Consider the following 22,037-nt stretch of genomic DNA (forward strand, 5'->3'; position numbering starts at 1 on the left):
ACTGTCAAAGTCCAGTTAGCAACCATATCCAATTTTTACTTTGCTTTTGATTCCTTATCCCTTGCCTCTTCTAAGCTCTGTAAAACTTTCCTCAGGGGCACTTTCCTGCTACAACCTCAAGTTAGAAATCCTACTCCTCATTGGAATCTAACTATGATCCTGCAAGCCCAGGTCCTCCTGCCTTTTGAGCCTGCACCTACTGTGAATTTGAAATTCCTTCCTGGAAAACACTTTTTTCTGGTAGCTATTACATCTGCTAGAAGAGTGTCCAAGCTTCAAGCCCTTTCTTCAAAATTTTCATATTTGATTTATCACAAAGATATAGTAACCCTGCGTACTAATCCTTTGTTCCTACCTAAGATGGCTGAGGAAAAGAATATTAATCAGTCCATCGATCTTTTGGTCTTTTTTCCCAATTATCAGAACAAAGGTGAGTATAATCTTCATTTACTTGATGTTCATAGACAGCTTCATTTTTATTTACACAGAACCAAGCCCTTTAGGAAGTTTGATCAGTTGTTTGTATCTTTCTCTGTGTCAAAAAGAGGTAAATCTATTTCCAAAGTCTCTCTAGCAAGATGGTTGAAAGACTGTATTACCTTTATTTACTCATCCAAAGATGTTGATTTACCAGGATGAATTAAGGCCCACTCCACAAGATCCATGACATCTTCGTAGGCCTTTTGGTCAAGAGTTTCATTTGAGGACATTTGCTCGGCAGCTACTTGGTCTAATCCTGACATGTTTATTATGCATTACAAATGGTATATCATTTCCAGGAGTAGAAGTGCTTTTGGCTCTGTTGTTCTCTGGAATATCCTTCCATGAGGGCCACCCTGGATCTCAGAAGCTGGGGTCTCTCTCCCATAGGTTATTCATCGGTTCATAGGTAGGTACTAGGCTATCGGCCCTTGGGCCCATACAAGCCTAGCCAAAAAATGTACCCTGGCTTTCGCCACCCAAGAAAATGATTTTCCTGTGCCCCTGTCGAGCAGAGCCACAGAAGTGATCCCCGGGGTGAATTTCCCATTTCCCATCCAATCATCAAGATTTTTCTTGAAGAGTGCTAATGAGGAGCTCTGTTTGACATAGATAGGTAGTCTGTTCCAGAGTATGGGAAGTCTCTGGGACAGGAATTTATCCTTCCAGCATGTTCTGTTTATTGTGGTGACAAGGTTAAGGTCCCTAGAGTGTGTAGCTCGGAGGGATTGGGATTTCTTTAAGTGGAGCATGTCCAACAGCTCTGGGATTGACATAGCTTTGTATGTTAGGCAGAGATCGCCCCTGAGTAGGCGATATGCGATGGAGTAAAGCTGTAGCTTTTTGAGACGGTCTGCATAGGGCATCTGTTTGAGGCCAGTAATCGTCTTTGTGAGGTATTTCTGTGGTCTTTCCAGTTGTTGTAGATGTCTTGTGAGGTACATACCAAAAGGGGCGTTGTACTCTATAATGGGTCTAATGAGTGATGAGTAGAGGGGAACAATGACCTCTTTTTTTCTGGATGAGAATCCTTTTGTGATGAGATGAGCCACGTAGAAGGATTTCCTGACCACTGTGGCAATGTGATTATCAAAGGAGAGACTACTGTCCACCTGTGTCCCAAGGTCTCTTATCACATTTTCAGCATTAAGTAGACTACCAGCTATGTGGTAGTTCATGTGTACAGAGTTTTTACCAAAGGGGATGACAATACACTTTTTGGCATTGAGCTTCAGGCCATGGCTTTGACACCAGGTATCTGTCTCAGTGAGGCCCTTTTGTAGTTTGTCCACATTGTTAGGAGTTTCGATTATGGCTCCTAGTTTGCAGTCATCTGCAAACTTTGTTAGCCAAAGACCTTCTGTGTTGGCCTGCACTTCAGAGAAGTAGATACCAAACAGGAGAGGACCCAGGACTGAACCCTGTGGTACTCCACTTGTCACTGGTCTGATGTCGGATTTGGAATCCGCTACTTTCACAGTGTGGGTTCTGTCCATGAGCCAGTTGGAAACCCATCTTGTGACATAGGGATTTATACCTAGTTTAGTGAGCTTATCTATAATTCCAGAGTGGGGGATGGTGTCGAAAGCCTTGGCGAGATCTAGATAAGCTGTGTGAACCATTTTACCCTCATCTATGGCTTTGGTGACTACTTCAAAGAAGTCAATCAGGTTTAGGAGACATGATCTGCCTTTTTCAAATCCAAACTGAGTAGGGTCCAGAGTTTGGAGATTACCAATGTCTTTGTTTATGAGTTCCATGATGATACGTTCTATGGCCTTGCAGACCAGGCTCGTCAGGCTAATGGGGCGGTAGTTCCCGGGGTCCGTCGTGGTTCCCCCTTTGTGGAGTGGGATAACTGTCATGGTGCGCCATTGAGTGGGTACAAAGCCTGAGGTGAGGCTATGATTGAACATGGTGCTTAGGTAGGGTGCCAGTTCATTCTGTAGTTCTTGTAGAACGCAGCCTGGGATATTGTCAGGTCCCATGGATGCTGTGTTCTTGGCTTTGGAAAGTGTGTTTTTTACCTGTGCAGCCATGATTATAGGAACTTTGCATTCTTCCGGTATAGAGATGGGCCCTCTAGGGGGTGAGAGGGGGTAAGTTAGCACTGAACCTATCTGCTAGGATGTTGGCAATATCAGTTGGTTCTGTATATTTAGTGCCATTATGCTGTAACTCAGAGCAGATCTGAGTGTTCCAATTTAGATACTTGACATAGCTATAGAATGCTTTGTGGTTGTCTTTAGAGTCAGTGGCAATTGAAATTGAAACTTATTGAAATGAAGAGGACAACATCAGATAAATAAATTATATTCTTAACATAACATTCCATCTGTGTTATCCATCTTCATTTCCATTAACCTTCCCACCCACCATCTCCCTAGCCAAGTCTTTGGGAAGCCTGGTTGAAGGTTCAAAGGAAACTTCTTTCCTTATGTTGAGATTCTGTTGTGTTTTAGTTTACAGAGTATGTTTTTTTTCTATAGGGTAAACAAGTTTATGTGCTGTGCCTTTGCTGGCAAACTCAATCTGAGTTACGTTGGTGGGAGCGGTGCATTGTGGGTATAAGAGAGGAGCTCAAGTCAGGAAGCTGAAGCTGTGGAAAATGTGGTTGGTTGGTTTCAAGCATCGGAACTGAAACCCATAGGTGAATCGAAATGAAGATGGACAACACAGATGGAATGTTACGGTAAGAACATAATTTCTTTTTTGAAATGTTGTTATTGCCTCTTGACCTTGATTGTGACCAGAATTAATCTTTGGACTGATTCACTTATCCAGTTAACAAAGTTAAATGAAATATATTAGTTAAAATGCCCCAAGTAGTTTTATTCCCTAGTAAAACTGTATATTTGAAGTGCACATGATAACATTTTAGGTTCAACTGATCACACATTGATAACACCATCAGTTAAAAGTGCAGTATTTCTTTTACCATAGAATTTTAATGTTATTGACTACATTAGTACTTGTAGCAGACTGTAAAAAATGGAATTCTGTTTTAGTTTGCAGTACATTCATTTGAACATGCTGCTTCTGAGGTGCGGGAAACAGGAGTTCGGATTATCCTCAACATGTACAAGAAACACAGGGGTGCCATACTGTCATACTTACCTCATGATGATGCAAATACAAGGAAGAATATTCTGTATAAAACCTTGTTTGATGGCTTTGCAAAAATTGACGGAAGGCCTACAGAAGCTGAATCTAAGGCAAGTGGTAATTTATACTTTAAACAGACAGTGATGGTTCGTTGTTGTCTTACCCTATGTCTCAAGACATACAGATGTATTAGTGCTTTTCTTCTTTTACTCAATTGTCATGTATGCTTGTTGTTCCTAAGCAATAATTAAGCTTCCAGCCTTACTGCAACTGTGTATCAGACATGCCGGGCATCAACAGATATGTAAGAATTATTCTTGGCAGTTTAATTTGTATTTACTGTGCAGAAAACTTGGTACTTTCAACTGTAATTTAAATCCAGCAGTGAAATAGACTTGTTCACAACCAACAACAAAGCCAACAAAATAATCCAAGAAATGACAGTAGATTCAGTTCCACAGTAAAATTTATTACTTGTCTTAGCGCCTCGGCCACAACAGCCTTCAAAGAGTACAAAATTATAAAAAACACATTCCCCTATTTATACATCACCAACAGTCATTTAATTACTTAATCAATCAATTAAGCAAATACTTTAAAATTTAAAGCAAACTTCTCCAGTTAACTTCTCTATTCAAGCCTCTTGGTGTTAGTGTATCAAACTTCAATATAAATACAGTTTCTTTATGCAATAAAACTTTTTTAATTAACCTTTCATCCCCCTTCCTAATGAGCACTTCTTCCAGAATTGTAGCTTGTAATAAATTAGCCTCATTATTATGTTTTTCCCCAAGATGAGATGCTATAGGGTTTTCCAGTCTCCCTTTCTTAATATCTCTAATGTGTTCCTGCAACCTAATTCTAAATTTCCTCTTAGTTTCCCCAATATAGAAAAGGTTGCAGGGACATCTAAGGCAATAAATTATGCCTGCTGTGTCATATGTAAAGTGATTGTGTGGTCTAAATATTTTCCCATTAATCCTAGAGAAACTCGATTTAATATGAGAACATATATTACAATTATTACAGGGTATAGTACCCAAAGATACTAGGGAAATAGAAGGACTAACTACTGGTGCAATAAAATAAACTTTAACCAGTTTATCCATCAAATTCTATCCCCTCTTATAAGCCACATAGGATAAATCAGAAATATTCCTATGTAGCATTTCATCTTTATGTAAAAATTTCCAATAATGCTTTATTAGTTCCCAAATCCTGGTGCTTAAAATGTTGTAAGTAGTCACAAAAAACATTTTATCTTTTATTCTTGGCAGTTTAATTTGTATTTACTGTGCAGAAAACTTGGTACTTTCAACTGTAATTTAAATCCAGCAGTGAATAGCTCTGTTCAGCCTGCAGCCATTTAAAATTTTCATGGTGATTGCAATTTACCATAAGTGTATTTTGTTACTCCTCTACCCACTCTTCAGTTTTGTTTTTAATTTATCTTTAGTATCTATCCCCATTTTTACCCTTTGGAATTTAAGGTATTCTCCAAGTTATTAATTTGTCTATCCTAATGGTGTGGTTGTGTTCTTTACCTTCTTACTTTTCCTAGATTCAGTCATCCCAGTAGAGTAGATGAATAATGTTGCATTATGACCCGAGAGACCCTGGTTTGATTATCAGTGCAGGGGACTTGATAGTGCTAGTAAGAAGATGAACGGTGCCTATCCAGGGATGGTAGGGGAGGGAGGGAAGTGGTTTCCTGGGTAGAGTTGCCAGCTGCTCAGGTGGTATGAAGCAAAAGTTTCAGAAACCACCGAATGCAGGAGCCAGTATGGGATGATTATGCACTTTGGCTGCCCAAGGTGGTGACATGCAAAGGGACATGCATATGTGGATAGATCAAGTATTAGGTGCTCCCTGTGGTATATGATATATATGAATATGTTAAACAGGCTGTTTCCCTGGTAGATACATTTCTCAACATAGAGACAATTTGTTGCATTGCTCTAGTTGTCGTCATTCTAGCATGTACACTAGAGGAAAGAGGACAGGATATTATAACTCCTGAATCTTTGTATTGACTAATCACCTGTAAAGGGTGTGTTAACAAGCACATGCTTCTGGATATAGAACAATTTCAGAAATACATTATGTTACATTTTTCTAAACTGAATGTAATTCTGATATTTTGTGTCCATTTACCAATGTCTGTCATAAAAGTGTTCAGATTCTCAAAATATGTGTAATTTTTCTTCACAAAAACATTTTTACAGTCCTCTGCATATTTTGCAATCCACAAGTTTTGTTTTCTTGAAATTTTTCCAATACTGTATTGAAACATTTTGGACCTAAAACAGATTCTTGTAGCACACATTGATTTATTGGTAGATGCTGTGATTGTTTACCATTAGTTATGACTCTTTGAGTTCTTTCAGGTAACCTAATTTAACTCAACAATTGTATATGGTACTGCGAGGCAGAGATTCAAAGGCTTTAGGTAAGTCTTAGTAAATAACTCCTGGTGTTAAACCTAGATCTAAAGTCAAAGTAATTTGGTCATAAAAATTATTCAAATTGGATTTTGCAAGATGGCTGCACACCGAATAAAAGCTTAACTTCAGCTCTCCCAATGTGAAACAAAGAAACTGAAAGACATTGGCCAGGAACCCTTGTCACTTTTAGTAAATTAGTTACTGCTTTGTAAGTACACTTCTTGGATGCCAGAAAAGAAGAAACTAAGAGAGCCTGCAAGAAAGTCAACTAGAAAAGGTGAAGAGAAAACACTGACTGGGACGAATCCTTCAGCTGATCAGATAAAAGCAGTTCAAGCAGGAGCTCTGGTCAAGAAATGGCTTCCTGTAATCTAGAGGAAAAGATAACTCAAATGTGCTCAGAGCTGATTAAAATAAATGAAACACTAAAGGAATAATTCAACTCAAATAACAAAAGGCTGGAAAAAATGGAAGAAGCTTTAAACAGATATTCAGATAAGCTGATAAAACTGGAAAAATCAGAGGTTGAAATGAAGAAAAGGCTGGCTGAGTATGACACTGCTCAGGAACAGATGTTTCAAAAAATGGTAGAATTAGAGGACAGAACATGTGGAGAAAATCTGAGATTTTCTGCTGTACCAAAGAAACTATAAGGAACAGACTGCATGAATTTTATGAAGGCACAGACAAGCAACTAAGCTGTAATTCCACAGCAGGAACTATTAATTGAAAGGGCACACCATGTATATGCTCCAAACGTGGTCATGAGAAAGTGGCCAAACATGTAGTAGTAAAGACACAAGCCTACCAACAGAAAGAGTTGATCCTGGCAAAAGAGTAAAGTGTTAAATGCTGCAGACAGTAGTGTGTTTGTAGAAAATGATTATTCATTGCACACCAGGCAAACGTGAAACACATTTAGTCTAGCAATCACGGAATGTTGTGAGGTAGGTGTGAGATTCAAGCTAAAGTACCCAGCTGTCTTCAGAATATTTTTTCCTGGTAGATCAAATCACTTTTTATGCAGAACATGGTAAGGATGAGATACAAAAGTTTATCCAACAAAAAGTGAGCCATCAAGCAGAAGAGGACTTTGCTTGTCATTCTTCTGATAATAAAGCACACATAGAAACTTTGCCTTTGAAACCTTTTCCATTGATGGACATATGGCAGAGTAAGATAACCTGGAAATATTGGATTTTTTTATTTTGCTAAACTTGAGGTATCAAAGCATATACCTTACTTCATGTCATCAATGTTTGGAAGAATATTAAGAAGAGGGGAGGAAAAAGGTAAGAAAAACAATTTTTGTCATTATCAGTATTTTTGTAAAACATGACATATACTGCAGGTTAAATAGTAAAGCATATTTAGTTACTTTTGTATGTTATAAGGATGCTAAAGTAAAGATATGCCTTTTCCTTCCTTCCTTCCTTATTTCTTTCTTGTTTAGTTTTAAGAAATATATGCACAGCAATGTAAAAAAGTGGAAAGCCTGGACAAAAGCACATTTAAAATATGGACAGGTTGCAAAGAATGCAGAGCATAATATAAGTAAAACTGATATGTTTTTTTTTTACTTTTGTAGAGGGGAATGACTGGATTAAGCCCTTTGGCTTCATCTAACAGCAAGTTTTAAATGAAAGCAAGTAAATAAATGAACATTAAATGGAATAAAAGTTTTTTTTAGCAAATAAATGTTCACAGTGCAGCATGAGAAGCTTGTAGCTGAAGGCAACTGTGTATCTGATTCTCATGTTTCTATGGAGACAAACTGTTAAGAGAAAAATAAAACACAATGATTTTTTCTTTCAATGGCTAAAATATATTTTCTGAAAACATTCAAGTTGTTTTCTGTACCTGTGAGAGGAATAAAGATAAGAAAAAAACAGACAGCACTTAGTGTAAGTAGAAGCAAAGGTTGAACCATGCATTTTAGCATGGATAACCTTCATTATAGGTCAGTTAAAGCCTGTGAATGTAGCTGTCAAATTGAGACAGTTGTTCCTATTAGGAGGGTTAAACTGCAGTATTTGAAGATGTACATAGTTTTGTGTGTTTGTATTAAGCTGATAGGTTATGAGGGTGTTCTGAGGGTGTGTTTTTTTTTTCTTTGATGGTTTTCATTAAAGCAAAAAAAATCTTGTAAAATGTGACATAGGTTCAAATGGATATGAGAAGAAATGACCATATAAAATATCAACCTGCCAAACATAGTGTATGCATGTAACACAAAAGCTGAAACTAGACATTTAAAAACTGTTCTAGATAACAGGAGAGAATAACTTCTTATGGCAACACTTCCCATGTTATCTTTGAACATGAATGGTCTCACTGCTATATACAAAAAAGAAAGAGTAGCAAACTATGTTAAGAAATACAGAGTGCAAATAGCTGTGCTACAGGAGACATGTTAGGAAAGAACTGAGCATGTAAATTTGATAAGGAAAGGATTTCAGGATGGTTATTCAAACAAATATTTGGGACATAGTAAAAGGGGAGTATGCAGTGGTGTAGACAGCACAGTGGTGCAGTTGTAGCATTTTTGCCTCACAGCAAGAGATTCTCTGGTTTGCTTCTTGGCTGGAGTGCCTTCTGTGTGGAGTCTGCATGTCATCCCTGTGTTTGTGTGGGTTTCCTCCAGGTGCTCCGGTTTCCTCCCATGTTTTCAAAGATATGGGTCTGGAGTATTTCTACCCAGGCCTTCACTGAAAATTGGCTTTGTTCTAAGTTGGACTTTCCCGGTAGACAAATGTTAACCCAATAAATTATATTAATTGATAGAGGGACTCCAATAGTGATAGAAGAGGGAAAATAATAGTGGTAGATTAGCAGTAGTAAGGGGCTACTGGCAAGACAGGAGGATTACACTGGCATATATTTATATTCCACTTAAAACTGCTACAGTGAAGCTTAAGAAAATTATGGGAGAAATAGTCAGCTTACAGGAATATTACTTATAGGTGGGGACTGGAATTTTATAAACAACAGTGAGGATGTATGTGGTGGGGTCTTGAAGGGAAATATAACAAAAAAGGGTATATTTTGGAAGAAATTTATGAAAGTATTTGGTAAGAAAGATGTGACTTCAGTAGTTGGAGCTCAGAGAGAATTTACATAATATTCTCCAAGGTACAAAAAACTGGGCTAGGCTTGACAGGAACATGTGCATTTTATTGAAAGCTTTGAATCAAATAACTATTTCATATCCTGCTCCAATAACAACTAAAGCAAAAATGACAGACAGGTGTTCCCACACGTGTTAAACAGATAGGAATTCAAGGAATGGGTAGTGGAAAACATTCTGGAGTTTAATTATTAAGGGGAATTGTATTTCACCTTTCTAACCATTGCTACTTTTGTCCACTTGACTAGTTAAATAAAAAGCTCAGATGTTTTAGAAAAAAATACTTCCATCAAATCACAGGCAATACCAACTTCTCACCATAACCAATAATATAATTTTATATATTTTATTCATATGAAATAGATGCACTTAGTCATCCCTCATATACTCTCCAAACAACATTTCTGACACTGGGTATCTAAATGCCTTCCCTAATCACAATAAGTCATTGCATATAATGTATGCTAGCTTTTAAGGAGTGAGCACCAATCACCTAAATCAGTGACAGATGAAAATGTATGCATGACCCCTCCCAATACAAATTCATGATTGTAACTCCAACACCTACTCAGGCTGCAGATTAACTGGCTGCAGTAACCAGAACACATATTTATTATGTAGTCCTATCTTTAAATAGTCTAAAACACCACTGAGTCTTACCGGTCTGTTATTGTTATCCCTATCGCACCACCAGACCACTAAGATCCATCAACAAAAATCACTTGCAGATCACTAAAGCCAATAACTCTGCTGGTGAAGCACTATTCTCTTGCACCATAGCCAAATTATGGAACTCCCTCCCACCCACAATTACCTCCATACCATCATGCACCCACTTCAAAACTTTACTAAAAGCACACCTAAAAACATACTTGCTATGCCCTTGCAACTCCCACTCTAATATCACCCACCCCATCCAAACACTACCTTTCTTTCCACTCCACTAACTACCTTGATTATAGCAAGCTCAGATACTCATAAGACAGTACTTATTATACAGCAGGAACTTCTTCTTTTAACATTTGTTAATGTCTGTTATGTACTTCACAGATAAAGATTCTAGTTGTCTACTGATGTACTATGTTCTTAATCTGCAAATATGTTGTAAGTAATTGCTATGTAAATTGTTAATCGCTACGTAATCCAATGCAACTACTGTCTGTCTGTTTATTTTAACTGTGGAGCTTTTCTCCCCGGGCCTCCGCTGAAAATGGACCTACGTCCAGTCGGACACTCCCGGTCAACAAATATAAATAAATAAATAAATAATTTGTTATGCTTTCACATGGCATCCTTCATATTTTACTAGATTGTTTAATCCTTTTAGTCCCAATAATGTGCCTCTGATAATCAAATCATACTGTACCTAGTAGAATAGTTAATTAGAAAAATATTTAAGACAGAGTCACAAACCAGTAATATGTTCATTATAAAAAATTGCATAGATCACGTCAGTGAATTCAAAACATCATTGAATACTTTTTAACCTTTTGACCTGATGTTGTCTTTTCCACAACTGATGGGTTTCAGATTTGACCTCAGATTTGACTTTGGATGCTTTCTTCAGAGTTAGGAGCTGTACCGCATTCTCCTCCACTTACCCATAATAATCCCTTCTTGACCCCAGCATTACCCCAGATCTGTTTGCTGTTTGTAGAATTCAGATGTGATTTGTTGATTTAGGCTTCTTCTCAGTTATGTACATACAGTTTTTGTACTATTTGAAACCTTTTTGGTACTGTTTTAGTATATCAGTTTTTTTTTTCTTCTGGAATTCCTTCCCTTCCCATATATAGTCCTCCATCATGCCTTCTGCCCTTTCTTTCTTTTCTGTTATCTGTTCTGTCTAGTAGTTCTTTTTACCATTGCTGGCATTCCTTCCTTGATGTAAATTTTTGCAACAATCTCCTTTTCTTGGTGCATGCTTTTTTAACATTGTTGGCAGTTTTTTTGTGTGCTTCTTTTTTCCTTACAAGAGCTATGTCAAACAAGCATGTAGGCTTTAAGAAATGTGTGGCTTGTAGCCACAAAATGCCAAATTCCAGTTCTCATTTAATGTGTATATATTGTTTGGGGGCAATTCATCTAGGAGAGGATTGCTGTATTTGCATGTCATTTGGTCATTGGGCTGTGATTGAACAAGCTCATGCTCAAGGGTCTCTTACCATCTGACTCCTCAAACTACTCTACATCTGGAGCATCCATATTTGGGAAAAAGTTCTCAGAGAAAAAAAAGGGGGACAAGCTCAGTTCTCAGAGAAACAAAAGGGGGACAACCAGCTCTCACCCTACTATTCAGGCATGACCAAATGGCAACTTCAGGTGCACTCTCCAGTCTAGCTGGTGAATCTGGGTATCCTGAGGCAATGTTACAACTGCCTCATGTACACAGACAACCCTCTCCTCCCACCACAAAACACTAACATATGCGAGAGATGCAGTTATACAGCCAAACTGGAAGCTAAGCTGTCTCCACCCAAGACTGGAACAGACAGTCAAGAGGAGAAGGTTAAAACTTGCACCACAACTCCAGCCACACACAGACCTACTAAAACAGCACTGGCAAAAAAATACACAAATACACAAAATCATACTCAGAGGCTCTAAATAAAAACCTGCAAAAGCATCAGAGACCTCCAAAGCAGACAACCAAACAACCTGCACTTCCCGTTACAAACCAGACAACACATAAAACACAAAATCAGTGTGCTGCACAATCACAGCCCTTTAAGGCAAAATACCATACCTAACACACTAGTAATAGGTGACTCTATAGTCAGGCACACTGACATCCCACTCACTAGGCTGGACAAGCAGAAGGTTACTGTTAGCTGCCTGTCGCGAGCCAGAATCCGCCACATAACACAGGTCACTCCAGAACAAGTACAAATATGACTCTATCATTGTTCATGTTGGTGTGAATGACCTGAGACATACCTCCCTGCACTACATGAAAAGAGACATGGATGAGCTCTCTGACCATGTAGCCCAGGCTGATATGACCCTGTCCCTGAGTAGCATCCTGCCCTCACCAAGAATGATACCTCAGTATAAAGAAAAAATGATCAATTTCAACAATTGGCTAAGCTTCTGGTGTCATTCAAAGGGGATCCAGTGTCTGTCAGCCTGGGACGACATGCTCGACAAGCCGCATTGCTTCACAAGATGTGGCTTACACCTGTCACCCCTAGGCTTTCGAATACTGGCCAAGGCTCTTGCTGCCCCCATAATGCCTTTTTTAGGCAAGGCTCAAAAGTCAAACCCACCTCCGTAAACAGCACAATTAACAAAAAACTGAGGTTTATGCTACTCACCGCCAAGAGTTTAAATCTCAAAATGCACATGCTCGAAGCACTCCTCAGTATGGAGAATGTCGACATCTGTGCAGTAACTGAAACCTGGTTCAAGGCTCCAGAGAGCACCCCCAGCACTACTAGGCTACGACTCATACCACACGTTTCGGTCACAGAACACGGACCAAAACACAAAAGGAGGGGGTGTATCCATATTCATCAAGGATACCTACACCTCCAGGTTAGTGGCGCAGCATGATACCTTTGAGATCATCCATGTGCAACTAACATCAGGCAAATCTGCAGTGCAAATTGTGGCCTGCTACAGATCACCCTCCATGACCCAGGACCACCACTCCACCTTTCTGCAGTCACTGGAAAACATGAAGGTCCTACCAAACACCCTGATATTGGGCGATTTCAATTACCCTACTATTCACTGGGAAAAAACACTGGAGTACAAATTCCTAGGCCCAGCTCTTCCTGGAATTCATCAACTCAAATTTCCTGGATCAGCTGGTAAACTCCCCTACCAGAGGTGAAAACATATTGGACCTGGTCATCACCAACATGGGCGACAGGTGTTCCACACCGGAGGTCAACCTGTCACTGGTTAGATCAGACCATAAACTAATCACTCTGGATGTTCACACCCCACCACCACCCCCAACTAAGGAAACCACAGTAAAAAACTTTTCTAAAGCAAACTTCACCTTACTTAAGACAGAGGTGGTAAGTTTCACAGCCCCCACGCTAAAGGATAATGCTGCCCAAGATGCAGAAACCTTTACAAATGCACTCTATGAGCACCTACAAGGATGCATGGATCGTGCCATCCCTAGCAAAACCAAGACTCACTCCTCTAAGAGAAGGAAACAAGTTTGGTGGACCCCTGCAATAAACAGGCTATACAATAGAAGGAGGAAACTATTTCAGAAAAAAAGCAAATCCCAAGAAGGAAAGACATCCCTGATCAGTATCAGTAAGAAACTGAGGTCCCTCATGAAATCATCCAAGGTAACTTCGAAAGAAAAATAGCCAAGGATTCAAAAGATAACCACAAAGCCTTCTTTAGCTGTGTTAAGAATTTAAGTGGCAACTTGCAGATATGCACTGAACGAGTGCAAAATACCACAAAATATAGTGAACCTACTGATATTGACAAAATCCCGACAGATAGATTCAGTGCAAATTTCACCCCCTTCTCACCTCCAAAAGGGCCCACAACAATACCGGAAAAGTGTAGTGTCCCAAAAATAACAGACGCACAGGTGAAAACAGCCCTTTCAAAAGCCAAAAACACAGCGTCAGTGGGACCAGATGGTGTCCCAATCTGCGTCTTGCACGAACTACAGAACAAACTAACCCCCCACCTAAACACACTGTTCAACCTCAGCCTCTCCACAGGCTACATTCACATAGAATGGAGCACAGCAGCATTTATTCCTCTCCACAAAGGAGGGGCCACAACTGACCCTGGTAACTATCGCCCCATAAGCCTGACTAGCCTGGTCTGCAAGGCTATGGAGCATCATCATGCAACTCATTAACAAAGACATTGGGAACGTCCAAACACTTGACCTGACCCAGTTTGGCTTTGTTAAGGGCAGATCATGACTACTAAACCTGGTTGACTTATTTGAGATAGTCACCAAGGCCATAGATGAGGGAAAGGTGGTTCAAACAGCCTACCTTGACCTCGCCAAGGCTTTTGACACCATTCCCTATTCAGGTATTACAGAAAATTCACCAGCCTGAACATAAACCCCTACGTCACAAGATGGGTTGCCAGCTGGCTTACAGACTGAACTCACACGGTAAGAATAGTGGGCACCAGTTCTGACTCTAAACCAGTCACAAGTGGTGTCCCACAAGGCTTGGTCCTGGGACCCCTACTGTTCAGAATATACTTCTCAGAAGTACAGCCAAACACAGGCTAACCAAGTTCGCCGATGACTGCAAACTGGGAGCCATAATTGACCCTCCTGCTGACACGGACATCCTCCAAAAGGGCCTTACTGAGATGGACAGCTGGTGTCAAAGTCATGGCCTCAAGCTAAATGCCAAAAAATGCATAGTCATCCTGTTTGGGAAAAACAAAACACCCATGAATTACCACATAGGTGGCAGCCCCCTTAATACAGAAGAGGTAATAAGAGATCTGGGGACCCAGGTAGATAGTAATCTGTCCTTTGATAATCATATTGCCAAAGTAGTTAGGAAATCCTTCTATGTGGCCCATCTAATTACTAAAGGGTTTGCATCTAGAAATAAAGAGTTATAGTGCCCCTCTACTCATCACTCATTACACCCGTCATAGAGTACAATGCCCCATTTGGGATGTATCTCACAAGACACTTCCAACAGCTGGAAAGACCACAAAAGTACCTCACCAAGAGGATTACTGGTCTCAAACATATATCCTATGCAGCTCGACTGAAAAAACTCCGGCTGTACTCAGTGGCATATCGCTTACTCAGAGGTGATCTCTGCCTGACTTACAAAGCCATGTCCAACTCAGAATTGATGGACATGCTCCACTTAAAGAAATCCAAGTCACTGCTAGCCACATGCTCTAGTGAGCTAAACCTCGCCACAACAACATGCTGGAGGGATAGATTCCTGTCACAGAGACTCCCGATGCTTTGGAACAAAATTCCAAATTACGTCAGACAGAGCCCCTCACTAACACTCTTCAAGAGAAGATAACGAGTGGATGGGTAACAGAAAATACACCCCAGAGATCACTTCATTGTCTCTGCTTGACTGAGGATCAGTTAATTAATCAATGGAACAGCGAAAGCCGACACATTCTGGCTAGGCTTATAAATGTCCTCAGGCAGATAGCCTAGTAACTACCTATGAACCTATGAAAAAGAGCTACAGGCCCAAAGAAAAAGAGCAAGGAGATGAGCAGGCTATCTACTGATTGCTCTGTCATCCATATTATCTTTGACTCTGACAGCAAAATCTTCCAAGCTTTCAGATCCAACTAATGTCTCAGATATTATTCCAGTCTGGTCCAAAAATCATCCCTTACCAGAGCCAAGATTCTGCTTGATCAAGTCTCTCCTAGGCTGTGGTCACCCTTTCTACAGGAGACATCCTTACAGAGAACTTTGAGACCACCTTCCTCATCTACATCATTTAGGTTCTTCAGGTCTACCATAAACTTGACAGAAGCTGATGTGGATGGAATAATAAAGAAGTTGGTCAGGACCCATATTAATTTGGGAGTCCTTTCTGCTCTGTCTCCCATCGGACCCATGAGCTTTGGACCCTATCCCTTGCCTATGGCTACTCCTGCCCTGATCTGACCTCTGAGTTTGGGGATGTTGGAGCTGAGTTCTTCCCAGTTGTTCAAGTTGGATCCAAAGTTGTGGTCATCTTTAACTCTGGCATCATCTCTGACTCAACCAGCTCTGATTTCTTTGGAGTCAGAAGGATCTCAGAGCCAAAGCCTTGGTGTAGAATCTGGTGGTAAGGGTTCAACTCCAAAGCTGTTGGAGCCATCCCTTTTCATGGAGCCTTGATGTTAAATAGCTCTGCTATGGCTTTGGTCTCAGAGCAGAGTCGGGGTGGTGCTGTTTGGCATACTGGTGCTATAACTTCCGCTTCTACTGGCATGATCTTGATTCTGCCTTTGAGGCAGTGGATAGAGCTTTCTCCAAGGCTGGAGAATGGATCTCTCTACCCGTCCTGGCTCCACCTGCCCTGAAATTGATAACCCTAGGTCCTGATCCTGCACAGTCTATCCCATCAGGACAGCCAGTTCAAACTAACCTTGAGACACTCCTCATTCAGGACTCCCCTCAGACTTCTGAGTCCACTCTGGACCTTTCCCCGCACATGTGCTTCTTGAAAGCATAAGTGTAAGAGGAAAGACATTGACTCCCACATGAGTCCTTGACAGAAGACAGGGATTTTGATGAGCAGAAGTAGCCCTCCCAGGTCACCCCTTAAGGACTTCTCATTTGGGGAGATCCTCAAGCTTCTCAGACAGAATGTGTCTTCCGAAGCCCCTTCCGAGGAAGAATCTGTGTTTCTTCAGGCGTTTGGTTCCAGTTTCACTACTCCATGGGTGGTACCCCTGGTAGATGAGATGGTGGATTTAATCTCTCATTGAGCTTGAAATAAACCAGACATCACACAACCAGATTCCAACAAACTAAACAAATATCTTGTTGCCCCGAAAGACCACTCTCACTGAAGCAGAGGTCCAGCAGTGGGTGCCATGGTAGTGGCAGCAGCAACAAGAAGTAGCTTGCAGAAGAAAGCTCTTTTGTCCATCCACCTAACAGAGAGTCCAGGGCTTTGGGCGATTTGGTAAGCAGGTTTCTACTTCAGCTACCCTTATATTAAATTCACTGAATTATTTGACATAACGACTAGGTTTCAGAGACTTGATTAAGGAGCTGTCCAAGTCTCTTTCTGGGTCCATGTCTATGGAAGACGGGAAAACAAGTGGAAATTAAAATGGCATAAGAAACTGTGTGTTATGAAGCCAAGGATTTTCTCAGTATTCCTCCAGAGATAGTATTCTAATGGCAGCCATCACCCTCATGGCAATGGAGACCTGTAGAATTAAGGCTTCTGGGGTCCATCCTCTGAGAGGCCTTCAGCAGTCCTAAATGTTTGCTCATCTGCTGCACCCTGGAGACATTCAGGGGTGCTTGTCTCGCCAACTAGAAGTCTGGATGTCCAATAGCAAAGATTTCTGAGTTCAAATGGTAATTTCCAGAGGCTATTTCATCCCCTTTCTTTGTCTACCCCTCTACAAAAAAAGTTCCCAGCACACCACCCTGTCAAAAAAAGCAGCAGCATTAGAAATAAAAAGGTGCTAGACAAGCGAATCATCCAAGAGGTCCCACCAGACCGGCACTTACTCCAGATTCTTTTTAGTGCCAAAACAGAATGGCGACCTAAGACTAGTTCTGGATCTCAGTCACTTGTACCAATATGTTAAACACACAAAGTTTTGGATGGTCACAGTACAGTCTGTCCTCCCCTTTCTGAGGAAAGATGACTGGATATACTTAATAGACCTTCAGGATACATACTACTTCTACATCAAAATGGATAGATGCTCCAGGAGGTCCCTTTACCACCTCCTGGGAGCCAGTGATTTTCAATTCAGAGCTCTGCTTCTTGGTCTCACCACAGTCCCAACCCCCACCCCGGTGTTCACCAAATGCATGGCAATGGTTGCAGATCATTTCTGACTGCAAGGGTTCTGGGTTTTTCCCCTATCTAGACGATTGACTCCTTACCACTCCTACCAGGTCTGTGCTAGTCCAGACTTTGAACTGTTTGCTTCAGCTATGCTCCAGTCTGGGAATTAAAGTGAACCAGGACAAATCCCAGTTTTCTCCAGTACAGGTTCTGGAGTTCATAGGAGCCCATTTGGACACAACCATTTAAATTGCTAGGTTACTGGAGAACAGGTCACTCTAAGAAATCAAGCTCAACAACTTCTTTCCTGTCAGACACTGCCTGGCAGATTAGTCCTTCAACTTCTAGGATTGATGGCAGTCTCCATCACTTTGGTCCCCTTGGCAAGGTGTTATATGAAAGTGTTGAAGTGGACACTAGCAGTCCAGTGGTCCATCAGATCCCAGCCCATGACTTTTCCAATTCCTTTAACAAGGATCTGCAGAAGTCATGTAACTTGGTGTGTTCAGTCTTAAAAGGTGTTTTGGGGCCGTCCCTTTATCTTTTCCTTTTCCAAAGCCATGGTGACTACAGATGCGTCTCAAATAGGGTGGGGGCATTACCTGGGAAAGGTGGTCCAAGGCACATGAACCCAATTAGAGGCCAATCTTCCATAAGTTTCTTAGAAATGAGGGCAGTCCTGCTAGTTGTGCAGGCCTTTCAGGATATCCTTCCTTTAGGGGTGATTTCTAGCTAGACTGACATGTCAGTAGTCTGGTACAACTGCAAACAAGGGAAAACACACTCCTACCCACTGTGTTGAGAAGCAATGAGAGTGTGGCAGTGGATGATATCTTCCAAACACTTTTTGGTAGCAATGCACATACCAGGGAAGACCAACATTCTAGTGAACAGGTTGAGCAAATCTGTTCTGCTACCTCATGAGTGGTCTCTCAGTACAGCAGTGGCAACCCAAATCTTTTGTCGTTGGGGCCAACCATGCTATCTTTTCACGTCACCCTTCAGTTCCAAATCCAGCTCTGATTCCTTGCCAGTGGAGTCCCAGAGATATGCTCTGGTCCATGATTGGCCTTTCAGTCTCCTATACTCCTTCCCACTAACTCTGCTAATTCTGAAATTCTTGCAGAAAGCATTACAATGGAAGATCATCCCCATTGCCCCTTTTCTGGTCCCAACAGTTGTGGTTTCCCTTCCTTTGGCCTCATATATTACACTCCCCTTGAGTGCTGGATCCAAATCCAGATTTCATGCCTCAGTTTTCCAAAATGCCTCATCTTCACATCACAACTGTGAAACTAACTGCATGATTTTTCCACTTCCAGTCATGGCTAGTCAGTCCAGGATTTCATCCCAAATGGTCCATAGTCTTACTTCTTCTCAGAAACCATCCAGTAAGAAAGTTTACAAATGTAAATGGAAAAGATTTTCCATTTGGACTTCTCAGCGAAACCTAGACCCCTTTTCAGCTCCTATATCAGTATTAGATTTCCTCATCTCCATTTTCCATAATGGTGCTAGTTATTCAACTGTCAAGGTTCGGTTGTCAGTGATCTAAAACCTGCATATTGGAGAGAATCACACTTCCTTAGCTTCACTTCAGTTGTTCAAAGCTTTCCTGAAAGGTAAATTTCTTTTTAGACCCCCACTCAAGGATCCTACTTCCCTTTGGAACATGATTGTATTGCTGCAAGCCTTGACCCAAGCTCCTTTTGAATCTGCTGCCAAGGTCGACTTAACATTTTCTGACTTGGAAAACTCTTTTCCTGGTAGCAATTACTTCAGCTAGTGTCAGAGCTCCAAGCCTTATCTTGCCAACCTCATTATGTTATCTTCCACAAGGACAGGGTTTCTTTACGTAGTAACCCCTCCTTTTTACCTAAAATAACTTTTCATACTTCATTCAGAGTATTATTCTACCAGTCGTCGTCTTAATTTTTTTCAAATAAAGAATACATGCTCTATTTATTGGATGTGCACAAACAATTATGTTTCTATCTTCATCGAACCAGACCTTTTAGGAAGTCAGATCAATTGTTTTATGTTCTAAAGCCAAGATGGGTCAAGGAGTGTCAAATGTTACCTTAGCTAGATGGTTGACTGGCTGTATCTTCCGCATATAAAACCAAAAAGGCTTGGCCTTACCTAGACCACCAACAGCACACTCAATAAGAGCTGTTTCCCCCCTCTTCAGCCTTCTTTTCTAGGGCCTCAGTTGATGACATTTGTGCTGCCACCTGGTCTTAATTTTCATACCTTCATTTCCCATTACAAATTGGATCTGCTTTCCAGAGATAGGGCAGCTTTCCATTCTGCTGTCCTCCAGAACATCCTTACTTGAGACCACCTTTGTAACTACGTAGCTGGGGTTTCTGTCCCATCAGTTGAGGAATGGATGGAAAAGAACATCAGATATGAACGTTTAATGATAGATCTCCATTGTCTGTTTCCATCCCTTTTCAATTTCCCTCCCTCCCTCTTTTCCCCTTTCCATCTCATGAAAAGATTTTCTTCCTTTGACTTTTAGTATGATTGTATGGGCTGCCACTGGTACAGCATTGCATACTCTTGCAGCTCCAATGCAGATTTTCTTTTGCACTACCATGAAGCCTTCTGGTACTTTGTTTATGGTAATACATGCTTATAATTGATGTATTTTTTTTTTCAGGATTCGAGGGCAAACTCAATCTGAGGTAAAGTTAGGTACAGGAGGGGGTTATGGGAATGGGAGGAGCCTGAGCTACAGATCCTAAGTATGAAAAAAGCGGCCAAAGTCAGATCCAAGATTGGATCCAAACCCCATCAGTTGATGAAGGATGGAAACAGACAATTCAGACCTATCATTATGGTAAGAACATAACTTTTGTTTCCTTATAGGACACCCCTGGAATATCGCTATTCTGTAAACATATATGCTTATGCCATAGCAATAACAACCCGGGTAAGTGGACACATAAACCATGTGGAGCATTAACATTTTTGGATTAGTAACCCACTGTGGATCTTTCTTCATTTAGAAGCATTTATAAATATACATCCACAAAACAGGGATTCAAAAATAGTAATATTTTCATATAAGCAGACAAACTGAGCAACCAAGCAGAATTATATGCATTTTCTGAACGTTACATTTACAGTTCAAGTCACTTATCACAAGAAAGCATTTTAACAGGACTTGAACTTTTACAACCACTCATCAAAAGCAGTAATGCATCATTGTAAAGCAAGTCCAAAGCATCTGGTATATGTTATAAGATGCCCTTGGAATGCTATAGCAAGAGCGTACATGCTTACTCTAGTAGCAAGCCCCACCTATGAGTGCAAATAGACATTGACCATTGTAATTTCTACAATAATAACAAACTGCACTGACTCATTATGAAGACACAACAGAATATTCACAGGATAATATGAAATATCTACTTTATTTTATTTTATTTTATTTAGCATTTGTTTACTGGGAAAATATGATTGGGATGCAAGCCTTCCACCTTTCAACAGAGGCATGGGAAGGAAAGCTCCACACACTACAAAATACGTACATACATATTTGTTAAAAGTAAAGCAATGAATGGTTGTGAAACGCAGCAGTAGAACAGTACATTCAGAGTTATTAAAAGATACAAAGCAGTATATGGTTAACATCACTGAAAGTATGAATACAAAGTAATGATGTGGAGTGATCAACTGAGTTCAAAATATGAAATGTTAGCAAACAGTAGTATAACACACTGGAAGTCACTCATCTTAACAAAGAAAAAAAAAAGAATTTTAGCAAAATATCCTCAAAATAGTGATTCAGTTATGGTGATAGTGTAATGTGGTCATGATAAGCAGTTGTATGAAGCCATCCATTGAGTTCAGAACATCATAAAATATTAACAGGCAGTAATTTAATCTTTATTCGTATCCTGTGTGCAAGTCCCATATCTTTTATTTTAAATCATTTGGTTGATTCCAAATCTCCCTTTCCACATAACCACCCTTTTGATTTCATGAGAGGTTTAAATTTGATTGCCCTGGGTGGCTTTAGCAAAGTTATAAAGTATGTGTATGTGCCACTTTGTCCCCATACCGAGTCCTTATCGCACAAACCCAAACTTGCTGCAACATTTTAAATAGGAAATACAAAGTCAAAAGACATTCAGACATACATGATCCATTCTGCATGCCTCCCTTCAATATTGTACTTGGCTGTTACCATGATTTCCCAAAGTTACAGGTCTGTTCAAGAAATTGGGCAGCATCTCTCTTCCCATTGCATATTTCCTGGTGCTTATATAATAGTGTCACCTTCGCCTTGCTCCCACTCATTCTCCAGCTCAGCACTAACCTGGCAGTTACGGCATTTATCTTGTTCCATTACTACAGGTTCTGTGCTCCCATAGTTCAGTGACAACTCTTGTAGACTAATCATTG

At 40.4% G+C, this 22,037-nt stretch overlaps 1 protein-coding gene across 1 annotated transcript in view; it reads left to right on the top strand.

Annotated features, from left to right (window-relative positions):
- The window catches only part of CEP104 (centrosomal protein 104), a 2,320,447-nt gene that overhangs the window by 1,400,781 nt on the left and 897,629 nt on the right, over positions 1-22,037 (top strand). The window contains 1 exon segment of the mRNA XM_044062948.1: positions 3,462-3,695. Within this exon segment, the coding sequence (XP_043918883.1) occupies positions 3,462-3,695 (234 nt within the window).

Source organism: Protopterus annectens, chromosome 2.part1 (genome assembly GCF_019279795.1).
Source record: "Protopterus annectens isolate FY-2018-M chromosome 2.part1, PAN1.0, whole genome shotgun sequence".
Lineage (NCBI taxonomy): Eukaryota > Metazoa > Chordata > Ceratodontiformes > Protopteridae > Protopterus > Protopterus annectens.